Raw genomic sequence first — 17,263 nt, forward strand, 5'->3', positions numbered from 1 at the left:
TGCTCTCTCTCACTTAGGCTGTACCTGCCTCTGTTCTCTCTCACTTAGGCTGTACCCGCCTCTGCTCTCACTTAGGCTGTACCTGCCTCTGCTCTCACTTAGGCTGTACCTGCCTCTGCTCTCATGTTCTCAACCTCACACACTGCTGCTTTCTGAGTCACTCTGAGAAGCACTTACTCCTAAACACATGGAGTTTCCTCACTGAGGACAAGGACACACTCCCATACAACCATGAGGCCATCATCACACCCAGGAAACACAATGTTGATTCCAGTCACCTTACACAATCACAGCTTCTCATGAAAGTTTCAAGACCCAGTTGCCAGAAAGGGATCCTTTATTTAAAGCTACATTTGAAAGATTTTTAAAATTATTTTCCAGTTATATGTAAGTGTGTCTCTGCACGGGGCATGTGCAGTTGAGTGCAGATGCCCTGAGGCCAGAGGCATGCGATCACTGGAGCCAGAGTCACAAACAGTTGGGAGGCATCTGGTATGAGTACTGGGAATGAAACTTAGGTCCAAGAGTAGTATGAGCTCTTAACGGACGAGCCATCACTCCAGCCCACTTTACAATTTTCTTAATCCACTATGTATGGTGATGGCTGCAACACCAGGTATCTTTGGTTGCAAGAATCTAAGAACAGTATCCCTGTATTGTTCCCTTTTGTGGAGTCATCTTCTGTGATACTTTGATTATTTACTTTGTGGGCCAGGGCTGACCTTGAACTAACAATCCTGCCTTAACTTCTTGAGTCATTGTGATCATAGGACACCACACTTGGCTTTCACTATCATATTCATTCATTGTTTTGTGGTACTGGGGCCTGAATCTAGGGCCTCACATGCTAAGCAATCATTCTCATTTTTAATAAGGTTATTTTGTACATTAAATTATTTTTTGCAGTTTTGAGAATGAAATTGGGAGCCTTATACATACCAGGCAAATGCTCTTTGCTGAGCTCACTCCAGCTCAGGATTTACAATGCTAAAAGCGCAGGCTGCTACCTTCTAGGACACTGCCATCCTCTGTCTTGCACTGTGCTTACTGTTTGTGTTATTTTTTCATTTTCACCAGTATGAAGCACATGATCATGCCTGGGTCATCAGCAAAATAAGTGAACAGGGAATTTTCGAGAACTGACAGAATTGCAAAATGATCATTGGTTTTGCAAGACAAATCAATGTGTTCACATTTTCACAGACTTATAATCAAACCACATAACCTGCTTGGGGAGCTTCTTGATACATTTTCTGGAAATGAATCTCCAGGCCATCAGACAAGTCCAGTCAGGCATGCTCACTGGGCTTAAGAGCTCTCTGTAAGTGGACAGAGAAAACAGCAGAGGGAGAACTGTTAAAACATGTCAGGGTAGAGGGCCACGGAATAGGACCTTCTGCTGAAACATGGCAAGGTGAAGAGGCACGGGGTAGGACCTTCTGCTGAAACATGGCAGGGTGGAGGGGCATGGGATGGGCCCCTCTGCTAGGTCTTTCATGACATTCACAGAAGGCTGGGGCATAGCTCAGTGGTTGAACACTTGTCTCTATTGTGCAAGGCCCAGGGTTTAATACCCAGCATCACAAAATCAACAACCATCATAGTTACACTCTTATCCATCAGTAAACAAAAATAAAAACAGGAACTTGGGCTAGATCTCAAACACAAATCAGGAACCTGAGGCCAGTGTGACACGTGAGCTTTGCTGGGCCTTTCCATGGTTGTTCTAGGAAACAAGTCAGGCTTGCGGTCGGGCGAGGCTGAGTTTGGAATGGACCAGCTCTGTCTAAAGAGGAGCGGGGGACAATTGGGGCCAACGGTGCTAGACTTTGAGGGTCACCAAGGCTCTGCTGGTTGTTCAGAGTGAGATGGAAGGCCAGAGTCTGACTTTTGTTTTGACAAGCAGCCATTACACACAGAGAAGAACTGCAGGCCCCAAATGACATGACAAGAGGTGGACTGAAGCAATCCAGGTGGAAGACAAGAGCTGGAGTGGAGCAGAGGGAGGTAAGTGACCGTCGACATTGGCAGGAGGAGCTGGAGACACTGACCAATGCACGTGGATCATGAGGGGGCAGGGGCAGTGCAAGGCAGCAGCCAGCAAGATGGCACTGTGAACGACTTAGACGAAAAGGCTCCAGGCTGGCTCTGCAGGAAGATGGATCCAGGTGCTCTGCAGGGATGCTGCTGGGAACAGGGCTAGAGTATAGGAGATGCTCATAGCTGGGGACAAGGGTGTCCCCACACAAAAATGGGTGGCAACAGCTTTCTGGTGGGAAGATACAGACTCCACATGGACAGATCCTCTGAGACTCCAAAGGAATAGGAAGTTAGGTTTCTGCAATGAAATATTCTATCTTTGAAATGCTGGTAGCTAACATGAACTTTTCTCGCTAACATTTTACCAGTTGTCAAACTATATTAGTAGGTCTGTCTACCTGAAGCCTAGCAGCCTGCAATCTCTACAGCGCCCTTTTAGTATCTTGCAGAAGTAAGCATCATGGTTCTCACTTTACCTATGAGGGAGCTGAGGCTCCAAGAGCAGAATCAATCTGCTTTAAGGCCATATGGCTGGGAGGGAGCAGAGAAGGACTTGTCTGCATTGTCCTGGGACCCGAGGCTTCTTCCATATTGCCAGTCACCTCCCTTCAACAAGCAGATCCTGGGCTAGAAGCATCCAGGAAGGATGGGAGTAGGGCCAAAGCAGCCTGCTGGGCCAAGACATGAGCGTGAATAAAACAGTCCCCCTGTGCGGATTCAGCGAACAAACTGGATCCAATGAGACTGGCATTTATACAATAATGCACCTCTGAACCCAGGCCACAGAAAAGCAAGGGGGTGGGGCAGGGTGTAAGGACACTTCTGCTGGGGCACACCAGCATGTGAGCCACAAGTGGACAGCATCTTGCAGATCTCCGTTCTGGGTTCTTCAGGAAAGTTCTGTGGGCTCGGCCTCCCTGTTATACCTTTTGACCCAAAAACCAACTCTCCATGCTGAGGGCAGAGAGGGTTCCTGAGACACCATTGAGTCAGCCAGCTTTATAAAACCCTGCTGTATTACTTGAGGAGAAACCCTGTTCTTGCTTTGCCCATACGGCTTCCTCTCCAGCCTCTCTCTTTATGGCCGCTGGGCCCTTTGCTGTGCCCACATCCATATGCAGCTCCAGCCAGAGAAGCTGGTACCTGCTCTCAAAGCACTTGGCATAGCAACCGTCTAACTTGTGTTTTGCGATGCTGTGGTGGGCAGTTACTGCCTCCTGAGTCTGGGAGCTTGGAAAGCCTGCTTTGGGTTCACATGTCTGCTCCTCCCACCTGGTAAGGCACAGCAGATAGGTGATTCCTAGATACTCCCCTTTTCTGTAACCACACTCTATTTTCCTGGTATTTACAGTATCCTTTTATGAAATGACAACTCATAAGTGCTTCTGAATTAAAACAAATAATACTCCCCAAGACAGATACTCCCCATATTGCTCAGGCTAGTTTTGACTTCTTGGGTTTAAGCCGTCTTCCTGTCTCAGCATTCCAAGCAGCTAGGATAAGATGCACATTACTGTGCCCATAGTGCTTTGTTTAAAAAAAAAAAAAAAAAGCTGGGTGGTGGTGGCGCACGCCTTTAATCCCAGCACTTGGGAGGCAGAGGCAGGCGGATTTCTGAGTTCGAGGCCAGCCTGGTCTACAGAGTGAGTTCCAGGACAGCCAGGGCTACACAGAGAAACCCTGTCTTGAAAAACCAAACCAAACAAAACAAAAAATTCTGTCTTGGCTTAAAAACAAAAAGTTTGCTATCTTGTCCTCAGAAGCTCAGTCTTGTACTGTTTTGTTGTGATGCTGCCTTGGGTTATGGAACCCTAGAGTCTGTAGGAGGATACTTTCCAGGACCCAGACTGGGGAACTTGAGGAGCCTTGCACTCCAGGGCTGAGGTCTGCATGCTCAGGCCTGTCTCTTGAGGCTCTAACAAGCTGCTATAGGGCTCCACCCTGAAGATGGAAGTTTCCAGTGACTGACGGTGGTTCTGTCCAACCTGAGCCCCACAGAACAGGATGGTGGTTCTGTCCAACCTGAGCCCCACAGAACAGGATGATGGTTCTGTCCAACCTGAGCCCCACAGAACAGGATGATGGTTCTGTCCAACCCGAGCCCCACAGAACAGGACGGTGGTTCTGTCCAACCCAAGCCCCACAGAACAGGATCTAGGCTCCTGGTCTCCTTCACTCTGAAGTCTACGGAGCCAAGTCAGACCCACAGTGGCTGAGGAGGGCTGAGGTGGTGTCCTAATTGCCACACATGCCTCTCTGGGCTCCCTCACTGTCGATCTCACCTGCTGCAGGAACCTGTCCCCTCTACAGAGCCTGCCTATACTGATGACCTGCTGAGTCACCAGATACCAGAACCTGCCATGTGGACTGCCCTAAGCTAGATCCCCAGAGTCAATCTATATCTCTGCCAGTCACTCATAAAACACTGACCCTGAATGTGAGCCACCTAGGACGCCTGTCCCACTGGCATGTCTGGGAGATGTCTCCTTCCTAAGTAGCCTCCCCGACACTGTCATGGTGCCAGCATTGCTCTGAGCATGTCCTACTGTCACATAGTCAGACTCCAGCTTCTAGTACAGTGCCTGACATATAGCATGTACTCAATAACACCTGAAAAGAAAATCAACCAGATTTTCACTGAATGGACTTCATGGAAGAATTTTAAAAGTCAGAATACACTGGGTGCAGTGGCTCAAACCAATCATCCCAGCACTTAAGTATCTAAGACAGAGAAGCTGCCAGGAGTTCAAAGGCCAGCTGTCATTACAAGTGATTACAACCCAGGCCACCCTGAGTTACTGAATGAGACCCTGTTTCACATAAACAAAAAAGTGAGAATGTAAGTTGGTGCACCGCATATACTACTGTGGTTGTAGGTCACAGCAGCTGGCTTCTGGCTCTACCAGGGCCTGCCTATGACACCAGGAGGGCAAGCTGAGAGCAGAGGTACACAGTTCCATCTCTAATTTCAAACAGCAACCCATACCCTAGAGTCTTGGAGTTTGTAAAACAGGCAACTCATTCAACTAACAAGGAAAGAGTTGGAAAAGCCATGACAATTAATGTGCACTGGGTGCTGGCACACTGCAAAAGGCAAGATGTGGGCAGACAATGGTGAGGCTGAGGCCTAGAGGTTGGTGAGCCAGAATGCTATTCCCGGAATGAAAGCCTCTTTCCTCCTCTCTTCTCTCCCTCCTTCATTCAGCAGACACAGCAAACAGCTCATGACCTCTGCCCTATGCCAGCCTCCTATTTAGAAGAACAAAGACAGGCTTCACTCAAAGCAGACCCAGAATGTAACAACAACTTTGCTGCACGGTATGGAAGGCATCTTAATGTGATTCCTGCCATGCAGGACCAAAAACCCGGTACTGGTCAGCAGAGTCTTGTCTGGCTGCTAGTGCTCTCTAAGGCTGTGTTTCTTATCAGTAAAATGAGGTCAACAAATACTTGTTATGTCATGTTTCCTGCTGTGTAAAGTCAGCATTTCTTTAAGCCTACCAGACCTTATCATGGGAGATTAAAGTGCACCAATCCCAAACCTCTCTTTTTAGATCAGCTTCCGAGTTTGACAGAAAGACAGAAAGACATCAGGCTTCCAATCACTCAGCCATCATCCATCCATTCCAGGGTTAGCATTATAGAAACCTGTGTACTTTGAAGTGCGATCATCTTTTTCAAGATTACAATCACCAAAATAATTTTAAACAACCAACCAAACCAACAGTAGCAGCAGCAGCAGCAGCAGTAGCTCACAACATGGTAGAACCAGGTTTTAAAATCCCTACTGCTCCAAGTTTTCTGAACATCATACTCTTTAGCAAAAGACATAATTTGCAATCAGGCTGGGTAAAGCCAGCCAGCCATTACTTTCTTAATGGCCAACTACCATAAGGCTCAGTTAAGTGATCTCAACTAGCAACTAATCAATTAAAATTGATAAGTGAAATACTTTTAACCTTTGTTTCAGCAGGGCCCTTCCTAAGGGAAGGAGAGAAGGAATATGAATTCCCAGCATAAAATTTAATTCCATTTCACGGATGTAAAATTGAAGGGAGCTGTCTCCCTCTCTGCATGGATCCAATGAGAGAAAGCCTGGCCCTGATTCTCTTTGGCCAACTCGATCAATTCTAGCCTTACAGAAATCACTACAGCTGTTTTTCAGGGTGAAGGGTCAAAGGAGACAGGCAAAGAGGGTCATAATTTCTTTCTTTCTCTAACACAAGGAGAGATGAAAGCACAAACAGGACAAGTGCCAGCAGAGGAGTAGGAGCCAGTGAGGTGCTCTTCTGTATCTTGGTCCCTTGGTGAGAGATGATGCCCCACATTGGGCAATGTGGCGCCATGCAGGAGGTAGGATGCTCTGGTGTGCTGAGCCACTAGCTGCTCAGATAAGGGGTGCAGCTGTGGTTTTCATGCCATCTTTCACTCAGCACTAAACAAGATGGCTGCCCCTCTGCCTTTTTCCTCCTCTAACAGTAAGGATGGAGGCTGGAGCCTTGTACGCTAAAAAAGGCTTTCCAAGAGTCCTCTACCTGCAATGCCTGCAATTACACCTTTTTTTTTTTTTTTTTTTTTGAGACGAGGTTGGGGGGTTTCTTTGTGTAACCCTGGCTTTTTTAGGACTCAATCTGTAGATCAGAGTGGTCTTGAACTCACAGAGATCTGCCTGCCTCTGCCTGGGATTAAAAGAGTGCTACTGTGCTGAGATTAAAGGTGTGTCCCACTACCTCATAGCAACAATCCCATTTTACAGAGGGAAAAACAGAGGCTATGGTGCAGGAGAAAAAGTAGAGCAGAGCTGGCTTGAAAGCTAGCACTCAATGGTTGTTATGAGAGCTAGCACTCAATGGTTGTTATGAGAGCTGGTTACACAGTTTTGTCAGAACTCACTGAACTATATATACTGACGGTTGGTAGAACTTATAAATCATCCCTCAGAAAGATGGTTTCACACAGCTGGACTACAGAGCAGTCCCTGCTGCTTCTGTGTGCCTTGCCCATACCTCTCCTTTGAGGTTATCCTCTTTGGGTCTCCCTTCTCATACTTAGTATCCAGAGCTAACCCTGTGTCCTTGGCAAAGGTTCCTGATATATTCCTCTGATAATTGCATGGTTTGAGGAAAAGCTCCACTGTCCAATCTGGGCTACTGAAAGCCAACTCTGGATTTTTATAGTTATTTCTGTCAGGGCTACTTAGCTGGGGCTGATGGTGGTCATCTTTCCACTAGATGGGGAGACAGGGAAGCAGAGCCAAGAGCAAGGGGCAGCTTTCTACTGACTGATGCAACATCCAGATTCAGCCTTGTCTGAAGACAACACTACTCTTGGCCTTCCCAAAAACTATTAGCCAGCTCCTTTCTTTTCCCACTGCCAGGCTGGTTTAGCTTTTCTGTTTCTTAAAAGACTCCTAACATGGAGCTGGAGAGATGGCTCGGCAGTTAAGTAGGCTTGTTGCTCTTACAGACGACCTAGCTTTGGTTCCCAGCATCTACATGGTGGCTCATGACTTTAACTCCAGGGGATCTGATGCCTCTGGCCTCCAGGACACCTGCATTCATCATTCACATAATTAAATGTCACATAATTATGTGTCTTCTGCACATACACACATAATTAAAGAAAGCAAAAATAGATCTTTTAAAAGCAGACACCTAATGCACCAGTATGCTCTGACATACAGAAAGCCTGTGTCCTTCAGTGTGCATGTGTAAATGGAGGGAAGAGAAAGCCATATAACTATGAGAAGGGCTCTGGAGATATCACAGTCTCTTAAACCTCAGTTATTCACTTGCCATGGAGACACATGCTTTTGACCCCAGCACTTTTGAAATGAGGCAAGGCAATCTCAAGTTCAAGGCCAACCTGGCCTATTCAGACATACCCTGTCTCAAGAATAAAATAAAATAAAATAAAATAAAATAAAATAAAATAAAAATATTTTATTTTGTCTTATGTTGCCGAGGGAATTTTGAAGCAATGAATGACAGTGTCCTCGTTATTTGTTTTGTTTGTTTGTTTTTAATCAACTTGACACAGCTTATAGTCTTTGAGAAGAGGGAACCTTAATTGAGAAAATGCTCTCACAAGATGGGCCTGTGGTCATGCATGTTGGGAATTCTCATGATTAGTGGCTGAATTGGGAGGGCCAAGCTCACTGTGGGTGATGCTGTGGCAGGTGGTCCTGGACTGTACAAAAACAGCAGGCTGAGCAAGCCATGAGGAAGAAATAAGACAATAAACAGCATTCCTCCATGGATTCAGTTCCTGCCTTCAGGTTGCTGCCCTGACTTCTTTTGATGACAGACTGTGATGAGTAAGTAGGTTTAGGTCATGATGTTTTATCACAGCAATAGACAATGGTCAATATATAGTTCAAGGTTATAGGCTGAGCACATGCTCTTCTGATTTCCAAAGCCTTCATTTTTACCTAAACACTGGTGATTTGCTTTTGGGTTTGTTGTGTCTTTTCATTTTGATGGCTTATTTTTTATGGGCTTCCTTTTGGCATCAAGAGAAACTTTTCTCCACTGGACTCAGACAGAAACCTTTAATCCACAACACCAGAAAGGCCAGTGCTGTCCTCATGTCAGTGAGGCCCAGTCTCACTGGACCTTCCTCTGCCCAGCAGTGCCCTTCTGCATGATCCTGCATCAATGGCAGTGCAGACTGCATGCTGCACATACTCCCACACCACAGCTGGTGACTCAACAGAGCAGAGCCTGTACCCCCTAGCCCACTGGTGCAAGACATGATGGCCAACTCACTCAGATCCAAGACATCATCTGTTTTGATCAGGTCCTCCTCCCGAGTCAGTGGCAACTGGGTTTCAGGTTCCCCTCGCAGCTGCAGTGACAGTGATCGCAGCATGAAGAATACCCGGATAGCCTGGATAGAGCAGAGAGCAGAGGAGAGTGGAGTTTTATGAGTGTTTTGGAGAGGTGCCCTGCATGAAGGCACTGCATGGTGACTCTTGGTTAAATGGAAAGGAAGGAGACAGAACAGGCCAGCCTTGAAGCCCTGTGGCCTGGAGCTGTCATAGTAAGATGATACTTCAGGAGAGAGGCTGCTTCAGTCCCCAACAGGTCACTTCACTGGGGGCCTGCCATTTGCCAGGACCTGTCCTCAAGGGTCATATGATCTTTAACCCACATCTCCTGACTGCTAGTTTGCCCATTCCACAGCCAGAAAATAGCCAGGGAGGTGATGAGGCAGCACTTCAGGAAGGGCTACAACTTCCTTGCCACTTCAACTGTGCTAATGGGGCCAGGAGACAGCAATTAGCAGTTGTGTGCCAGTCCTAGCCAGTAAATGAGGGCACAAGACAGGAGAGCAGCATGCACTTAGGCTTTAGGTCTGGTTAGACTCACTGAGAGGTGAGCTGATACTTAGCCAATGGACAATAAAGCCTTGTGGGCCCCTCATGCCCTCATGTCATCTGAGGGGCAGAGACAACTTGTCAGCACATGCATCCCTGACCCATGAAAAAGGTCTGTCAGCATCCAGTGTGGCTACCAGGCATGACCTGGGAGCAGAGAAAAGACCAGAGATACCAGCTGCCAGGAACATCAGTGCAAAAGCAGCCCTCAAGCTCCAGAAACAAGCTTGCTACCAACAGAGAGCCCAGAAGCACAGGTGAGAGTACCCTCAGGTCTCTTCCTGACACTGTGGAACACAGCTCCAGAGACACACAGACAATGTCACCACTGCTCCCCAACCCCACTATGGTGGACAAGGCACAGCACTCTTGAGTTCTCTGGTTATGCTGCAGTCTGAGACAAGGCTAGGGGGCACAGCCAGCACAGGCCTGCAGCAAGGAGTGGTCACCCAGGCCCTTGATAGATACCACTACCAACATAAAGTAACATCAGGGCAAACAAATCACTGTGACTTCACACAGGTAAATTCCTGTTTGTGGCAAAGATGGTGACAGTCCTAGCTTACATGAAAGGAAGAAATCCTTTATCTAGTAAGGAACTTTCAAGAAAAGAGAGAGAAAAAATTCTTGCCTTCAAAGGGCTGGAGGGTCATTGCATCTGAGTGGCTCAGGCAATGAGTATCTCTGATTAGCTAACAAAGCCCTGATCCTGCCTTGGAGCAGGCTCCTCATGCAGAGACTTTGAAAGTACTCCACAGCCCTGACCTCATCTGAAGAAACATAGACTTTTGAATACACAGGGACTACAGGACAAAGGCAGCTTTCCTGCAGTAATGGTGGGGAGGTATGAGGAGCCAACCTGAATGTCCTTAGCAGATTTTAAAGTCTAGATTTCATAGAGCCTGTACCAACTGGAAAAAATAGAGGAGCGGTTCTATTAAAACAAAACAAAACAAAACAAATCAAGAGCTCCTATCTAGTAAGCTCCTACTATGTGCTGGGGTTCAGGGGTCCTATACTGTAAATGTAAGACTCCAGGAGCAAGATTGCTGAGAGGTGCTGACAGGGCAGAGTGAGCTTGGCCCACACAGCTGCTAAGGGGCTGTATCAGGCACACATTGACACAGCCTCGTATACCAGGCAATCCTATCCCTGTGCCAGTCCAGAGAACAGCAACGGGGAGCAGGTGTCACAGTATTATATGGCAGCCAGAGCTCTCAAATAAGTAGTTACAACTTCAGGGATGAGGAGAAGGAAAGAAAAGAGCCTACTGATGCATGTCCTAGTCGGCCCATGTTGCCATGTCACGGGCAAAACAGATGATGGTATCAAGTACATTGCTTTCAGTCAGGGTTCTGATGGCAAAGACCCCCCAGTAGGGGAATGGCTGAGATGAAAAAACAGAAACACATGCTGCTTTCTGTAGCCAATCCCTTGGAAGACAGGTTTTCCAAGGAATCTATGAATTGGGAATTTGGCTCTTAATGTACACCTTTTTTTGATGAAACATCTGCTTTTGCTCTGCAAATGTTGAATAGAAGATATTTCCAGGAACACACATAAGAATAAAGTCATTTAAACTATAAAATAGAATATAAAGCATACATAATACCATTTAAAGTACCAACTCTCAAGGGAAAGCCACGTACAAAAGAAGCCCACGTCTAAGAACAGAAAGAGGTGAGTCCCACAGGGCAGAAGTAGGTTCCCAAGGCAGCCAGAGGGGCTGGCATGCATGCTGGCCTGCCCCATGGCCACTTCATGCCACCACCCTAGAGAGATTAACAGCTCCCTCACACCACTCAAAGTCATTGAACACTTTGTGGGGCTCCCCCCCCCACCCTGCCCACTCTTTCCAGGGATTCTCCGTGTAGCCCTGGCTGTCCTGGAACTCACTCAGTAGACCAGGCTGCTTCTGCACACCCCCATCCCCCATTGAGTGCTGAGAATAAAGGTGCATCACCATGCCCAGCTGCCTGCCATCTGGGCCTCTTAATGACCCTCTGTGTTCCCATCTGACAAGCAGAGACGGAGGCACAGGGCTGTTAGCTGGCTGCCCATGCAGTTCCACAGCCTGTGTTCTTCTGAGCACAGTCCTTGGCCTCCAAGTCAGGGGTTGGGACCCAACGTTTTATCCAGCACTCTTCTTTTCTTTGCTAAATCAAGATACAAAGTTTTAAAGTCATAGCCAAAAGTAATAAGAAATGATGACTGTTTCAGATCTTGGAACCCAGGAGACCAAATTTCAAAAGGGAAGACTGAGCTCTAACAAGAAGAAACTTCCATTTCTTAGCTTCTATGAGTCTATGGAAGCAAACCCAGTCACATTCAGGATCTAGAAACCCAGACCATACAGAGGCTTTGCAAGAGAAGGTCTGGAGGCTGAAGAATCTCAGCTCCAACTGGGGCTGAGTGAGAGTAGGAGCTCCTAGCCTACAGCTCTGGGAGGGGTACATGGTGAGTGAGGGTTTTCCATGGCACAGGTGGCCCTGGATCAAGCGTTGAGGAGGTCACCTCTACCAGCTTCCTTGCCATATTTGCCAGCAGCTAGATTTAGGTGACAGTCATTCAGGTTAGAAACCCACCAAGGCTGTGGAGACAGCTGTGAAAGTAAGTCATCCTGAAAGCAGGGCTGAAGCAGTTGGATGTGGGCCTGGCCCAGAGAGAAAGCTAGGTGTGAAGTTAGAGACATACAGAAAGCATCCATACCCTTTGAACCAGAAACTCCGCTTCTGGAAACTTCTCCTAAGGAAATAATTCAAAAGAAAGAAAACACTGTGTTCATGAAGTAGCTCTCACGGTTCAGCTGAGAAAGAGTGAATTACAGTAGAAGCACCCCAAACTCTGACTAATGGGAAACCTATGGGAACCATGGCAGAGGACTCCTGACAACCTTTATGCAGCCCTAAAAGGTCACTTAGAAAACCATCAGACAGGCATGACAGCACATCCGCCCTTGGGCTGTAGAGGAAGGAGGATCAGGAGTTCAAGGTTATCTTTGGCTATATAGTGAGTTAAAGCTAGCCTGGGTTACATAAGACTTTGTCTACAAAACAAACAAACAAACAAACACCCCTCCATTATAGGCTGGAGATGATGTCACTGGTAGCATGTAAGAACTGGGAAGCATATCCAGAGTTGCAAAAACCACTCTCACAACAGGAAAACTCACAATACACTGAAGAGAGGAAGTGAGAGTATGGCAAAGATTCCTGTGCTATCATAAGAGGCTGAGTGTGTAGACAAAGATGGGAGGAGAAGCAGTTGAGGTAGAAGCCAGCCTGGGCTACTTAATGAGACACTGTCTCAAACAAAACTGAGAAAAGGCTGATCACTTGCTGTGCATGAGCATGTCCTGGCTCCATCCCTGGACCGAACACAACACCCTAGCACAGGGACCCGCTGCCATTGGCTTCCCAGATAGCTAATGCTTCAGTTCAGACTTTAGCATTTGCCACGGCCCCCTGCTGGCTCTCCTCTGCACTAAGCTTAGCTAGTCCGAGTCCTTGAGTGAAACCTCTCTTGCTCATCTTAGACACTGGTGCACTCCACTCCTGGCTCGACACTTTCAGTGTTTACTATCTGCCAGAAACGTCACACTGTCAGCTACTGTGGGCAAACGCTGAGAGGGCACAGGGAGGCACTTTAAGTTTGGGGAGGTTAAACAATGACAAGATCACACAGCTCTAACCTCTGCAGGCCTGACTCATGAACTCGTGTTCTCTCTGAGCCTCTTCTTCCAACTGCCCCTACCTGAGTGGGGACAGCTCAAATCCAAGTTCTGCTTCCTTCAGTCTCTCCCTGGACCTCAAAAACTCTGATGACTTTATTTCAACATGAAAATCCCTTATGGGCTCTTATGACTCAGGGGCACTTTTGGTATTTTGATCTTACACTTAAAAAAAGTATGTGTTATGTGTACACGTGGAGGTCAGAGGACAACTTGCAGGAGTCTGTGGTTTGCTCAGGGGGCTGGGAATGTGTGTTGCTTGAAGATACAAAGTCCCCACTTCCTCTGTAGCTCCTGAGCACATGGTTAAAAGCAGCAGCAGGGTGGAGGAGGTCCAGAGGCCTCTTGTCTGAGGCACACACTACTTTACATCACTTGCTTTCTGAAATCCCAAAGTGAACCCATCTGCTGCTCCAGCCACAGACAGACTGAGGAAGACGGCAGTCAGCCTGGGTGCTGTCCTGAATGCCTCTAAAGTATCCATCCACAGTTATGTCTCCAGGGAATGATTTTCCAGGAAAAGGCAGCATTGCTTTCTAAGAAAGAAACCGAGATCTTACGCAGGAGATAAAATACTGTGAAGAGCCTGACCGAGGCTGCTTCCTAGAGTGGCCACCTCAGAACCAAGTGCTGATAAGGGGATCACCCTCTGCTGTTTCTAAGAACAAGGCTCTGTACACATACTCTCCTGCCTCCTGGCCAGGCAGCACCATCCTCTTACTATGGGACACTTTGCCAGTGTGTTGCCTGGGGTTCTGAGACCCCAGAGCCGAGCTTCACACCCACCTCCCCGTACTGGGTGCTCTAGGCTCTGTATCCTCATGCTTCAAAGAAGCTTAGCTTGGCTTCCGTTCAGGGTTTTGGCTACACTCTGCCCTGGTGCAGGTGGTCTAGCAGCAGCCCACAGAGGTGCCAGTTGCCACAGAATCTCAATCTCCAATTTCCAAGGGCAGCAGGCTTTGGAAAGCCATGTGTGGTAGTAGATGCATGTGTGAGGGTATTCTTTACAGGCCACTAGATACCTATTGGAGGCAGACTTTAACTGATCTAGAGACCCTTTCCCCAATGGGCCAGGAGAGGCCAGATCACACTTACTCACCCGCCGTGTCTTCTCGACATCACCACATGGCAGCCGCTTCACAAAGTCAATGCCAGTCAGTGGAGTGCCCGTTGGGGGCAGGAGGATGGAAGCATCCATCATGAGATACTCCACATTCATGGGCTTTATCTAGGAGAGATAGCACAGAAAGCCTCAGCAAAGGCCCTCCTGTACCTGGGCCATAAATGAGAGCTAGCTCTGAATTAGAAGGGGTTGGAGGGATGGGGTGGGGGTGGGGCTATACTTCTTGTTCGCCAGATGAGTGGCAGGCTCTTTTCATTTTCCAAGTTGTGGCTTTCCCCTTCATTTAAGCCAGAGGGCCCCATGACCACCTAGTGCTGGCTGCCTGCCTTCCTTTGTGGGACACATTAAACTCTGTTTTCCAGAGGCCTGAGTCCCTTTCTCCAAATCCCTGTATCCCAGAGCAGGATGGCACAGCCATGTTCCCACTCCAGGCTGTTCTTGGCACTGGCTTTCCAGCAGGGCCTTTTCACAGTACAGATTGTCTACAATGCTTCTACAGACCCTCCTCCATGGAATTCCTTCCATTCCCTCATGGGGTGGGGGTAGGGGGGTACCAGTGAGCCTCAGGGTCCATCATCCCTTTAGCAATAAACCTGCATTGCTAAGGAATCAGTGTGTGTGGCACTCCTGCCAGCTTCATTTAAGTTAGCTTATAGGCCAATATCCTAGGGGCAGCTGGGGACTGACTTCAGTTGCAGGGACTGGGGTGTGTCACCTTAGTATTTCTGGAGAATGTCAAGCATTGTGCAGAAGAACCCACCATAAACACTGGAGTAAAATAAGCAAACCCCAGGAAGCTTCCTGTGGGGTGGGATGAGGGGAAGGGAACACATTTTTGGCTTATGGGCCTTGCCTGAGGCCTGCTGCTGGGTATTTTATATCCGACTGGGGCAGCTCAGAGGTATGAGCCCCACTGCACAGATGACAACAGTCAGGCTCAGAATGTAAGTGACATGCCCAGGGCACACAGTTAGGAAACAATAAAGGCAGACACTTGAGGGGCTTGGGAGCCCTAGCTTTTCCAAATCATAAACAATCTGTGGAGTTTACATTTCCAAGCTGAAAAGGGTACTGTGGGAGATCACACTCTGGGAGGGGCATCTGCACTAGAGAAGGAGAAGCTAAAAACCTGTGCAGTGCTCCCACTGTAACTGATGGTCTGAAGGAGAAAAGTACCAGTTGCCTTCCTAGGCATGGCTGGGACTCTATGGGCACAGTCATGACAACCTATATGTCACAAGGAGGTATGACCTTGAAAGTGATCCATGGATGCCTCAGGGGTGCAGTGACAAAGATGAGGTGAGGGCTTCGCTGCCAGAGCCTTGAGTCAGGTGTGGAAGCCAGGGAGCCACTTAGCCATGCTGTCTGCTTTTCTCTTTCTGACACTTTAAACACTTACGTTCATTATAAATGTCCCCATCACTTCATGCTTTGGTGAGTTATGTCCATGAAAAAGATCACTTGTCATCTATTTATTGAGTGCTACTTGGGGGCTGAGAGACAAACAGAATAGAAAGCTGTCATCTCCAGTCTGTCCTCCAGGAAGAGGTAGGGACCGCAGAAGCACTGCACCTCTGCTTACTGCTCTAGAGGAGCAGCAGAGAGGACCACTCTCCATGGAAGCTCGGCTCTGACACTAGCAGGCTGGACAGACTTAGGGACATAACCCAGCCTCTCTGACTTCCTTTTTCTCCAAGTTGGATAAAAGAGACAATGGCAACAGTCGTCCATGGTAAAGACTCTGGATTGAAGTTCTCAGGGCAGAAAAAAAAAAAAAAGAACAATTTTAATGTTGAAGATTCTACAAGGTAGGTTGGTAAAGGCTCCTTGGTTATGGAGAACTGGCATGCTGCAGGCTTGGAGCCAAACTGTCATCTTCTATCTTTTTAGCTTCCTTGATAGCCAGCCATTCCTTGCTCACCTCTGTCTGACCACACATCCTTGTGACTGTCAGGTGAAACTTTTTGGAATGTGTTAATCTAAATGTCATTAGACAGCATCTGAGACCTATAATAGAGACCTCCCTCACTTTAACTATAATCTGACACCTGATGTTCCTATCAATAGATTTGAAGTCTAGATTTATGATTTTATTTTGTTCTGTGACTCCATGAAACAAGTTCCTTAACAAAACACGGATGGGGTAATCTGAGTACTAAACATGATCACTTATATTTGGCTCCAAAATAAACTATCTTATTTTCTTTAAGATGAGAACTGTGTTTTGTGTCAGACCCAATATATACAACATGTTTTTCACCCTTGAAAATAGTCAGTCCTCAATAACGGACACCTGTGTTTAATGATATGCAGGTGACTCTGACTGCCTTACAGACACAGTGCTACCACCTAATGAAGCAACGGAGCAGCAAGCACTAAGTGAGGCCTGTCCTACCTAGGCTGGCAAGAGGTTGATTTCTTAAGGAGCAGCCAGGACTCATGTCAGTCGGTATGCCCGCTTAGTATTTCTGGAGAATGCTAAACATTGTTCAGGACAGACCATAAACACTGGAGTAAAACAAGCAAAACCCAGGGAGCAGGGGAGAAGTGGACATATGTACTTCTCCACATTGGCCTTGCCTGAGGCCTGCTGCTGAGTATTTTATATCCGACTGGGGCAGCTCAGAGGTATGAGCCCCACTGCACAGATGACAACAGTCAGGCTCAGAATGTGAGTAACATGCCCAAGGGCACACAGTTAGGAAGCAATAAAGGCAAATACTTCAGGGGCATAGGGATGAATATACTCTGATGTTGTAGTGGTGGTGGACATCACATTACCACACTAACAGTCTTTGCCACTTGACCAGAAAGCCCCAAATGAGACAGAGCCCTCTGCAAATTTAGCAGGCATGAAGGTATGTGCTAGCCTCTGTCTGTTCTTATGTACTAGTCTCTGTCTGCTCTTATGTGCCAGCCTCTGTATGTTTTGATGTACCAGCCTTTGTCTGTTCTTATGTGCCAGCCTCTGTATGTTTTGATGTACCAGCCT

At 47.4% G+C, this 17,263-nt stretch overlaps 1 protein-coding gene across 2 annotated transcripts in view; it reads right to left on the reverse strand.

Moving 5' to 3' along the window:
- The window catches only part of Clec16a (C-type lectin domain containing 16A), a 197,173-nt gene that overhangs the window by 90,968 nt on the left and 88,942 nt on the right, over window positions 1-17,263 (reverse strand). For both annotated transcript variants that reach the window (XM_028778325.1, XM_028778326.1), the window contains exons 17-18: window positions 14,248-14,376; window positions 8,808-8,928 (exon numbers count right to left, since the gene is read on the reverse strand). In XM_028778325.1, coding sequence (XP_028634158.1) covers window positions 8,808-8,928; window positions 14,248-14,376 — 250 coding nt within the window. The remainder of the gene's footprint in view (window positions 1-8,807; window positions 8,929-14,247; window positions 14,377-17,263) is intronic.

This window comes from Grammomys surdaster, unplaced genomic scaffold (assembly GCF_004785775.1).
Source record: "Grammomys surdaster isolate TR1022 unplaced genomic scaffold, NIH_TR_1.0 334, whole genome shotgun sequence".
NCBI classification, from domain to species: Eukaryota; Metazoa; Chordata; class Mammalia; order Rodentia; family Muridae; genus Grammomys; species Grammomys surdaster.